The sequence below is a fragment of the Ovis canadensis genome, chromosome 19, assembly GCF_042477335.2.
Source record: "Ovis canadensis isolate MfBH-ARS-UI-01 breed Bighorn chromosome 19, ARS-UI_OviCan_v2, whole genome shotgun sequence".
NCBI lineage: Eukaryota > Metazoa > Chordata > Mammalia > Artiodactyla > Bovidae > Ovis > Ovis canadensis.
The window spans coordinates 26275834-26287873 of NC_091263.1; the positions used below are offsets into that span (position 1 = coordinate 26275834).

At 39.8% G+C, this 12040-nt stretch overlaps 1 protein-coding gene across 1 annotated transcript in view; it reads left to right on the plus strand.

Moving 5' to 3' along the window:
* The window catches only part of OXSR1 (oxidative stress responsive kinase 1), an 85042-nt gene that overhangs the window by 33641 nt on the left and 39361 nt on the right, over window positions 1-12040 (plus strand). Inside the window, exon 4 of the mRNA XM_069561485.1 lies at window positions 302-443. Coding sequence (XP_069417586.1) covers window positions 302-443 — 142 coding nt within the window. The remainder of the gene's footprint in view (window positions 1-301; window positions 444-12040) is intronic.

Sequence of the window (12040 nt, forward strand, 5' to 3'; positions counted from 1 at the left end):
TAGGGATTCTTCAGAGGTGATTTTAAAAATCCTCTATTACCTTTTTCAAATTCTCATTAGATGCCCAAAGAAGATGCTGGTGTAATACTTCTATTTGGATATTAGGTTGCTTTCTGTTTCAGAGTAGAATTAATATATTATTAATTTTAAACTTTGATATTTCCTTATATTGCTATTTTTTCCTTCCTTTCCTACACAGCTAAATTTACGAGAAGATTTACATGTGTTTTGATTTTTAAATGGCTCTGAATTATATTGAATGAGTTAAAAAATTATTGAAAACTTTTTATTCTCTTTTCAGGTTCTGTTCTAGATATTATTAAGCACATTGTGGCAAAGGGGGAACATAAAAATGGAGTCCTGGATGAAGCTACCATTGCTACAATACTCAAAGAAGTGCTGGAGGGTTTGGAATACCTGCATAAAAATGGACAGATTCACAGGTATGTGAAAGATAGCACTCCTCTCTTTCGGATGAGTACAGCAGTAGGTATGCTGTTTCATTTCATTGAGGCTATTCCTTGTTCTTTGGCACAGTTATTCATAATCTCTGAGTGTTAGCGAGGCTCTTGGTATTATATTATTAGTTCCAATACACTGTGGTTACACAGCTAGTAAACATTTAAAAAAATAACAAACGCTCTAGTCAAATTAGAAACTTAAAAAATAAATTCCCAGTTTCCTACCAGGAGTCAATTGCCTTAATCAACTGATAACAGTTTGGAATATTCCTTTCTAGTTTGTTTTATATCTTGAGTATTTTCTGAAATTATTAAAAGCGTTGTAAAATAACTTTTTAAATTAAACGTTATTATTATTTTAAAATAAAATAACATTTGAAGAGCCATGTAGCATTTCATGGCTCAAGTATTTCTGGCTCTTTATATCTCTTCAGTCCCTGTGTACGGATAACAAGAATTATTATCTGTACAAATGGTGGTAGATTCTGTTAGTACAAATTTGTTTAATCCCTGGATTTGGTTTTCCTTCATTTGAAGATATGTTTATTTCCCCATCATTTCTTAAGGATAGTTTCCCTGGATATAAGAATTTGTAGTTTACATTTCTTTTCTTTGAACACTTAAAAGATACGTTACTTAATTCTGGCCATCATGGTTGCAGGTGAGAAATCTGTCATGTGAGTTGGTACAAATGTGTTGCTTTTCTCTGCCTGTTTTCAAGATTGTTTCTTTGTGGGACTTCCTGGTGGTTCAGTGGTTTAGCACTGTGCTCTCAATGCAGAAGGCACAGATTCAATATCTAGACTGGGAACTAAGATCCCCCCATGCTGCACAGCATAGCAAAAGAAAAAAAAGCAATTGTTTTCTTTATCTTTGGTTTTCAGAGGTTTAATTATGATGTGTCTTAGTGTGGATTTCTTTAGGTCTATCCAGTTTGGGGTTCCCAAATTTCTTAAATCTAGGTTTTTAACATCACCAATTTTGGGAAGTTTTCAGCCATTATGTCTTTGAATACCTTTGTAAGCTATTTTCCTTCCTTTTTTCCTGGGACTCTAATGGTGGAAATGTTAGATCTTTTGTTGTTGAACCATATTGTACCATAATCCTTCTGGCTCAGTTTTCAACCTACTTTTTTCTGAGTTCAAATTGAGTAAATGTTCTTGATTTACTTTCAAGTTTGCTGATTCTATCCTCTGTCCTCTCCATTCTACTCTGGAACCCATTCCTAGAGCTTTTATTTCTATTAGTGTAGATTTTCCATTAAATAATTTTTCTTTGGTTCTTTTTACATTTTTTATTTTTTTGCTGAGATTTTCTGTTTTTCCTTTAAGAATTTCAAATTGCATGTTAGAAGCATTTTTATGGTGGCTGGTTTAAAATTCTTGTCAAATAGTTCCAACATCTGATTCTTCTTCATGTTGATATCAGTCTTTCTGTTCCTGTTTCTTTTTGGCCATGCCATGTGGCATGCAGGGGCTTAGATCCCCGCCAGGGATTGAATTCGGAATACAGAGTCTTAACCGCTGAACCGTCAGAAAAGTCCCTTAGATGTCTTTCCTTATGAATATTTTCTGGTTCTTGGTATGTTGAATAATTTTTTAAAATTGTATCATGGATATTTTGGATATTATGTTAGAAGACTTTTGATCCTATTGAGATAATGATATATTGAAGTAATATATTTTAGCAGGCAATTTTCCTGATTTTGAGAGCCCTCGCAGTGGTGTTCTGGTTTGTTTTGTGTATGTAGCACTGCTGAGGCTCTCTTCTTGATTCCTGCTGATGCCACCCATGGGCGTAGCATGCACTTGCCCAGGCCTGGTGCTGCTAGGTGGAAGGTGGGAGATAGTGGCTGTGCCTGTGAGTCTGTGCACACTTCCTTGGGCGCATCTTGTGGCTTTCCACCTGATGCTAGTTGGGCTCTTGTTCATTCTCTGGTATTGCCTGTGGACTTGAAAGGCACATTTCCTAGGTCCCCTTTTGCTGCTGGGTGACGAGTTGTGTCTGAGTCATCTGAGTCATCTGAGTCTGGATCATCTATTGCCACTGTGTAGAGGAGCAAAAGGTACCAGACCTGGGTCACTCTCAGCTGCTGCGTGGAAGAATGGGAGATATTGGCTGGGCCTGTCAGCGGTGCTGGTATAGGCAGCATGGACCTATCTACACTAGATGTAGATTGGACAGTGAGTGAAGATTCCTGTCTGGTCTTCATTGGCACCTCTGGTTCGGGCCTAGTTGGTCAGCTTGAGACTCTATGGTCCAGCTATGTAATCAGGGATGAGGTCCCTGCTAGGTTTGGTGCCTCTTTGGTCACAGAGAGCAGGCTTAGAGCTTTTTTTTTTTTTTTGATCTGTACTTGTTGACAGTTCTGGGTTGCAAGACTATAATACCCATTCCAGGATATATGAGATTGAAAGAAAACTCAGGGAAATGGTATAGTACTATGTGAAAGTGGACTTGAATTCATTGCAAATGTGTAGTGCAGACTCTAGGGAAACCAGGAAAAAAGGGAAAAAAGAATATGCTAAGAGAGGAGAGAAAAATAGAATTACATAAAATGCTCAATTAAAATAAAAAAAGAAAAGAGTGGAAGAACACAGCAAGATACAGATATAGATATATATCTTTAAAATCCCCTACTTTTAAGGAACTACAGAAAGAACAGACTAAGCCCAGAGTTAGCAGAAGGAAATTAAATAAAAACATCAAGAGTGAAAATATATGAAAGACTAAAAAGACAGTTGAAGAGATCATTGAAACTAAGAACTGGTTTCTTAAAAAGACAAGTAGATTGTTAGCTAGACTCACCAAGAGAAAGAGAGGACTCCAATTCAGAAGTCAAAGAGGAAACATTGCAGCTGACACCACAGAAATATGAGGTTGTTAAGAGACTACTATGAACAGGTGAAGTGAAGTGAAGTAAAAGTCACTCAGTCGTGTCCAACTCTTCGTGACCCCATTCTCCAGGCCAGAATACTGGAGTAGGTAGCCTTTCCCTTCTCCAGGGGATCTTCCCAACCCAGGGATTGAACCCAGCTCTCATGCATTGCAGGCGATTCTTTACCAGCTGAGCCGCAAAGGAAGCCCAAGAACACTGGAGTGGGTAGCCTATCCCTTCTCCAGGGGATCTTCCTGACCCAGGAAACGAACCGGGGTCTCCTACATTGCAGCCAGATTCTTTACCAACTGAGCTATCAGGGAAGCCCACTATGAACAGGTATATACCAACAAATTGTAGCATCTAGAAGAAATGGATAACTTCCTAGAAACATAGAATCTACTAAGACTGAATCATGAAGAAACAGAAAATCTAAACAGATCAGTTACTACTAAGGAGATCAAATCAATAATCAAAAATTTCCTAACAAAAGTCAAGGACCAATAATTTCACTGGTGAATTTTACCAAACATTCAAACAGGAACTTAGATAATCCTTCTCACATTCTTCCAAAAACTAGAAGAAAAGGAAACATTACAAACTAATTTTACAAGGCCACCATTACCCTGATACCAAAGCCAGACAGACTCTATAAGAAAACTATAAGGTAATCTTATATGCAAAGTTTCTCAACAAAACATTAGCAAACCAAAATCAGCAATACATTAAAAGGATTGTGCACCATGATTAAGTGGGCTTCATCCTAAAGATGTGGGAATGGTTCAGCATACTCAAGTCAGTGGGTATAGTATACCACTTTAACCGAATGAATGATAAAATCTTGGTCATTTCAGTGTTGTTTTTTAGTTGCTAAGTCGTATCCAATTCTTTTGCTACCCTGTGAACTATAGCGTGCCACACTCCTGTGTCCATGGGATTTCCTAGGAAGAACATTGGAAGGGTTGCCATTTCCTTCTCCAGGTGATCTTCCTGACCCAAGGATCAACCTGTCTCTTGTATCTCCTGCATTGGCTGGCAGACTTTTTACCACTGCACCACCTGGGAAGCCCTCCAAGGCTTACTGCTCTACTCTTGTCCTTTTCATTTCTGAAGCCTGAAGATTTCCATTTTTTATTTCATGTTGAGTTCTGTGGCAGTATTCTCCCCTAATTTATCCAGCATTTTCTTTGTGTTTGGCGCAGAGAAATGGTGTGTCTTAGGGCCAAGGCCTGTGTAGTAAGTGATGAAAATCTGTTTACCCTGTTGTTGCAATAGAAATTCTCTTGTACATTAAATCAGAGGCCCTCAACATTGGCTTCATATTGGAATCACCTGGGAAAGTTTACTAAGTACTAGTAAACTAAGTGGATCTAAGTTTACTAGATCCACTGCCAGAAATTCATTTAAGTGATTTGTGATGAGGCCTTGGCATTGGGACTTTTGAAAGTTTCCCAAGAGATCTAGTATGCAGCCACGGCTAAGAACCCTACTTACACTTTAGCTGAGCTGCACTGAGACTTCAGTAGGAGAAAGTTGGGAGAAAGTTGTTTTACTGGGAAGCAGACATGGATGTTTTCAGTAGATTTTGTTACTTCTCATATCTTTAGAGTCCAGTTATTTCAGATAGATTTGTATCAGTCTGCTGGATTAGGTCAAATAATGTTACTCTGTCTCTACTGTGTTTTCTCCTTGACCCCTGAGGCTTTAGAGGTTTCTACTAGAGGGAACAGGTCTCTAAATTAGAGTTACAGTTTTCTCTCTGTATCTATGTTCCCAAATATTTTTTCTATTTAAAGGGGTTAGCTTTAACAGAAATGGTAGATATTTAGTCAGTTTAAGATGCATAAATGTAGTGTATTGTTCAGCTTTGTTATAATTCATTTCTTCTCTTAAACTGTGCCTATTATTGGGCTTCCCAGGTGGCACTAGTGGTGAAGAACCAGCCTGCCAGTGCAGCAGACGTAAGAGACACGGGTTTAATCCCTGGGTTGGGAAGATCCACTGGAGGAGGAAATGGCAAAACATGCCAGTATTCTTGCTTGGAGAATCTCATGGGCAAAGGAGCCTGGCGGGCTCCAGTCCACAGGGTCACAAAGAGTCAGACATGACTGAAGTGACTTAGCACGTAGCACATGACATGCTGTTTGTTGAGTCATGGAAATGTAATGGGGAGAAACTTGTTCTGTACTTTTAATTTTAAATTTAATTTTAAAAGGAATTTGCAACTTTGGTGTAATAGTGACATGTGAGAAATGGCATCAAGCTGTGAAAAACAGAACTTACTATTCTTGCTATTTAAGAGTGGTTGGAGGATATAACTGGGGGCTGCTGGGTTGCTTGATATTCTTTGAGATGAAGGTTTGTTTTTTTTTTTTTTAAAAAGGACTGTTATATTGATTTCCAGATATTTAGTTACAAATCTTTTCCTTCAATTTGTCCTGTTGTGTGTGAGGACAGACTGGTGTTTAATTATCCAGTGAGCCATTTAGCTTCATGGTATTCCTCTGCTTTCACTCTTAGAAGCTGTTCAGTAGATTGCAACTTTGGTCTGAAGAGGGAAACATGAATTTATTATCTTAATTGATCAGGAAAAGTAGTCATCCAAAGTATAGGTTCTGCTGGCAAGAGATTGCTGTTTCTTCACTTAAGACAAAAGCTTAGGGACTATTCTGGTGGTCCAGAGATTAAGAATCTGCCTTGCAATGCAGGGACTCAGGTTCAGTCCTTGGTCAGAGAACTAAGATCCCACAGGCCTCAGAGCAACTAAGCCCATGCACCACAACTACTGAGTCCGTATGTGTGCTCGGAGCCTGCGCTCCACAACCAGAGAATGAATTGTCACAATGAAAGATCCTGCCTGCCACAGCCGAGACCTGACACAACAAAAGAAAGCAATGTTTTTCAAAAAGACAGAAGCTTAGAAAACAGTTTTTGAATGCATAACACCAATATTTGACTCAGATAACCATTATATCTACTGTGGTGGGGAAAAATCCCTTAGAAGAAATGGAGTAGCCATCATAGTCAACAAAAGAGTTTGAAATGCAGTACCCTGGGTGCAATCTCAAAAGTGACAGAATGGCCTCGGTTCCTTCCCAAGGCAACCCATTCGGTATCACAGTAATCCAACTCGATGCCCCAACCACTAATGCTGAAGAAGATTAAGTTGAATGGTTCTATGAAGACCACCTATAAGACCTTCTAGAAGTAACACCAAAAAAAGATGTCCTTTTCATCATAGGGGACTGGAATGCAAAAGTAGGAAGTTAAGAAATAACTTCTGGAGTAACCTGGAGTAACAGGCAAGTTTGGCTTTGGAGTACAAAATAAAGCAGGGCGAAGGCTAATAGTTTTGCCAAGAGAACACACTGGTCATAGCAAACACCCTCTTAAAACAACACAAGAGATGACTCTACACATGGATATCACCAAATGGTCAATACCAGAATTGGATTGATTATGTTCCTTACAACTGAAGATGAAGAAGCTGTATGCAAGCAAAAACAAGACTTGGAGCTGACTGTGGCTCAGATCATGAGCTCCCTATTGCAAAATTCAGACTTAAATTTAAGAAAGTAGGGAAAACCACTAGGCCATTCAGGTGTGACCTAAATAAATCCCTTACAATTATATAGTGGAGCTGATGAATAGATAGATCTGGTAGACAGAGTGCCTGAAGAACTGTGGACGGAGGTTCATAACACTGTACAGAAAGTGGTGACCAAAACCATTTGTAAGAAAAAGAAAGGCAAAATGGTTGTCTGAGGAGGCCTTACAAATAGCTGAGAAAAGAAGAGAAGCAAAGAGCAAAGGAGAAAGGGAAAGTTATACCCAACTGAATGCAGAGTTCCAGAAAATAGCAAGGAGAGATAAGAAAGCCTTCTTAAATGAACAGTGCAAAGAAATAGAGGGAAACGGTACAATGGGAAAGACGAGATCTCTTCAAGAAAACTAGAGATAACCAAGGGGACATTTCATGCAAAGGTGGGTACAATAAAGGACAGGAATGGCAAGGACCTAACAGAAGCAGAGGTGATTAAGAAGAGGTGGCAAGACTACAAAGAACTGTACAGAAAAGGTCTTAATCACCAGGATAACCAGGATGGTGTGGTCACTCACCTAGAGCCAGACATTCTGGAATGTGAAGTCAAGTGGGCTTTAGGAAGCATTACTAAGAACAAAGCCTGTGGAGGTTATGAATTTCAGCTGAACCATTTCAGATCCTAAAAGATGATGCTGTGAATGTGCTGCACTCAGTATGTCAGCAAATTTGGTAAACTTAGCAGTGGCCACAGGACTGGAAAAGGTCAGTTTTCATTCCAATCCCAAAGAAAGGCAGTGTTAAAAAATGTTCAAACTACTGTACAATTGTGCTCATTTCACATGCTAGCAAAGTCATGCTCAAAATCCTTCAAACTAGGCTTCAGCAATACATGAACTGAGAACTTACAGATGTACGATTTAGAAAAGGATTTTCTGGATTTAGAAAAGGCAGAGGAACCAGAGATCAAATTGCCAGCATATGTTGGATTGCAGAAAAAGCAAGGGCATTCCAAAACATCCACTTCTGCTTCATTGACTGCACTAAAACCTTTCACTGTGTGGATCCCAACAAACTGGAAGTTTCTTAAATAGATGGGAGTATCAGACCACCTTACCTGTCTCCTGAGAAACTTGTATGCAAGGCAAGAAGTAACAGTTAGAACCAGACATTGAACAACAGACTGGTTCAGAATTGAGAAAGGAGTACATCAAGGCTGTATATTGTTGCCCTGCTTATTTAATGTATATGCAGAGTATGTCATGCAAAATTTGGGGCTGGATGAATCACAAGCTGGAATCAAGATTGCTGAAAGAAATATCAGTAACCTCAGAAATGCAGATGACACCACCCTAATGACAGAAAGTGAAGAGGAACTGAAGAGCATCTTGATGAAAGTGAAAGAGGAGAGTGAAAAAGCTGGCTTAAAACTCTTCATTCCGAAAACTAAGATCATGGCGTTCAGTCCCATCACTTCATGGGAAATAGAAGGGGAAAAAGTGGAAACAGTGACAGATTTTATTTTCTTGAGCTCCAAAATCTCTGTAAACAGTGACCACAGCCACAAAATTAAAAGCCACTTGCTCCTTGGAAGAAAAGTGTTGACAATCTAGACAGTGTATTAGAAATAAAAAGCAGAGACATTGCTGACAAAGGTCCGTATAGTTAAAGCTATGGTTATTCCAGTAGTCATGCATGGATGTGAGAGGTACCATAAGGAAGGGTGAGCACCAAAGAATTTATGCTTTCGAATTGTGGTGCTGGAGAAGACTCTTGAGCGTCTCTTGGACTGCATGGAGATCAAACCTGTCAATCAGAAAGGAGATCAACCCTGAATATTCACTGCAAGGACTGATGCTGAAGCTTCGCCTGATGGGAAGAGCCAACTCATTGGAAGAGACCCTGATGCTGGGGAAGATCGAAGGGAATGGCAGAGGGTGAGGTGGTTGGATGGCATCACCGACTCAATGGACATGAGTTTGAGCAAACTCTGAAGATAGTGAAAGACAGGGAAGCCTGGCGTGCTGCAGTTCACGGGGTTGCAAAGAGTCGGACACAGCTAGGTGACTGAACAACAGCAACAATGCCAATACATGGCTGAAAAGTTCAAATGATACAAAATGGTAAAGGATAAAAAAGCAGGTCTTCTCCGTATCAATGGTGCTGACTCGTGGTAATGTGGTAATGCTATGTACTCTAGATACAATGTGATGAAAATGACACTTCCCTGGTTTTCCTTCCCCAAACTCTTAACACCAATCTAATCATGAGGAAAACATCCTACAAATTCCATTAGAAGAACATGCTGTTAATAGCAATGCATCAGTACTGACTGATTAATGTGGCGAAAGAACCATACTAATGTACAGTGCTAATAATAGGGTAGACTAAGCGACAGCTGTATGGGGACTCCTCTGCACCATCTTCTCAACTTTTATGCAAATCTAAACTTGTTCTAAAAAATAAAGCATTTTAAAAAGAGTCTCCTTCCTCCATTGAACTTCTAGTGAAAGTGAAGTCGAACAGTCATGTCCGACTCTTTGCGACTCCATGGACTGTAGCTCACCAGGCTTCTCTGTCCATGGGATTCTCCAGGCAAGAATACTGGAGTGGATTGCCATTTCCTTCTCCAGGGGGACTTCCCAACCCAGGGATCGAACCCTGGTCTCCCGCTTTGGATGCAGACGCTTTAACCTCTGAGCCCCCAGGGTTCCAGTGAAACAAGCCCCTAAAGGACAGCTTCCTCCTATCTCTTGTGACAAGGCCCCATCCAAGACCCTTTCCTGAGCCGGAACTTCTAGTACCCTGCTCTTAAAGGAACTACTTGCCATTTTCTTGTGATTCCTGTGAGAAAGATTTATGCCAAAATAAACATATTACCACATATGTTTGTTAGTATTTGTAGTATTTTGTTTATATAATATGTCATAGTTTAACTGGTCTCCTATGTAGATGGATAGTTAGTTGCCTTATTTTGTTACAGTATACTAGTTTATAAGTGTGATATTTGGAACAGAGTTAAGAGGTGGCAGTTGGGAGCTGGGATAGCAGGAGGGAACAATTGACTTTATTTTGGTATGTAGTTGAATTGATTGATTTGCTGCTCCACATCTCTTCAGAGATAACCAAGTTTTATTTTAGTGTTTAGTTGGATGGATGGATGGATTTAGTGATTCATTTATCTCCATAAGTTGATTTAAAGCAGGTTGTCTTTTATTTAGTTATTTAAATCTGTTTGATGAGTAGATGAGAGTTGCCCTCTGTGCACTATTAGGTTGGTGCAAATATAACTGTGGCTTCAGACCATGAATTTTAAATCATTATAACTAGGCTCCCACACATCCCACACATGCCTATCTTCCCTGGTGGCTCAGACGGTAAAAGTGTCTGCCTACAATGTGGGAGACCCAGGTTCAATCCCTGGGTTGGGAGGATTCCCTGGAGAAGGAAATGGCAACCCACTCCAGTACTCTTGCCTGGAAAATCCCATGGACAGAGGAGCTTGGTGGGTTGCAAAGAGTTGGGCACCACAGAGGAACTTCACAACTTCATTCCCACATCTTTATTAATCAAAATAGGAACCATTACAATCAACACATTTTTGCCAACAAGAAATAAGTTTGTTTATTCCTATAATAAAAATCTGTGCTTTGGGATTCCACAGACTCTTGGAAAGCATTTTCCCTGCAAAAAATTATCAAGATGCTTGAAGAAGTAGTAGTTGGTTGGCCAGAGGTCAGGTGAATATAGCACATAAGGCAAGACTTTGTAGCCCAGTTCGTTCAACTTCTGAGGTGTTGGTTGCGCAGTGTGCAATTGGGCATTGTCTTGGAGCAGAATTGGGCCTACTCTGTTGACCAATGCAGGCTGCAGGCATTGCATTTTTCGGTGCATCTCAGGTGTAATCATTTCACCAGGATTCAGAAAGCTGTAGTGCATCAGACCAGCAGACAGCCACCACGACCTTTTTTTGTTACAGGTTTGGCTTTGGGGAGTACTTTGGAGCTTCTCCTCAGTCCAAGCACTGAGCTAGTCATCTCTGGTTGTTCTATAAAACCCACTTTTTATCATGTCACAGTCTGATCAAGAAATGGTTCGTTGTTGGGTAGAGCAAGAGAAGACACTTTAAAACGATGATTGTTTTGATTTGCAGTCAGCTCATAAGGCACCTGCTTATCAAGCTTTTTCACCTTTTCAATTGCTTCAAATGATGAACATCTGTAGAATGGTTGACGTTGAGTTCTTCAGCAACTTCTCATGTCGTTGTAAGAGGATCAGCTTCTGTACTAACACTATAAGTTGCAACCTGCTGCAAAAAAACAGAGGAGGAAGTCACTAAACTGTACGCTGTTTTTTTCCATGAAGTTTTAGATGTCATTCAGAAAAAGGAGTTGAAGGTTCATGGTTGGCTTAGTTGAATGGTCTTTGTCACCACAGGAAGGAAATATCCTCAGTTCTCTCCTGTTCATTGTGTAGGCTTTAGGTTTGTAGGACAAAGTGAGCTAGCCTTTACTGTAAGTCAGCCTCTGGGAAGAAGTCCTATAATTTCCTTGCATTTATAAGCAGAAAAAAATACTGAGTAACATGATTTCTTTATGCTTCAGTATATATTCAGGAAAAGTGTTGTGTACTCTTGGTATGGTGATGCTGCTACATAACATTTGTGAAACTGTTGTTCATTATTTGCCAAGGAATGGTTATCTAAGTATGGGGAAAAGAAGATGGAAGGACAGGAAAGAGATGATGTGCATCCTTTCACTGGTTCCTTTTCCTGACAGATGTGGCCTCTTCCATGACCTAGCCTCACTTTTCTTTCGGTCTGACTTCAAGCTCTGGCTCTCTTGTGTTTGTTTAATTATATTTATTTTTAATTATGAAATAAATAGGTGAGTCCACTCCCACAGGACAGTCAAACACTGTTCCCCTTGACTCTGGTCCTACTCCTCTCCTTAAAAAAAACTAAATTGATTGCTCCCCTTTTGGTGTGTGTGGAAAGATGTGTTCATGCCTGTGTGTGTAACTAATGGTGGCATACCCGATGCACTGTCCTGTTCGAAGTGTTCACTGGCAGTATGCATTATGTTCTAGAGGGCATTTGAAGTCATAACAGGTTGATTGACTTTAATAAATTTCATGGATGTAACAGATTTAATTTAACCT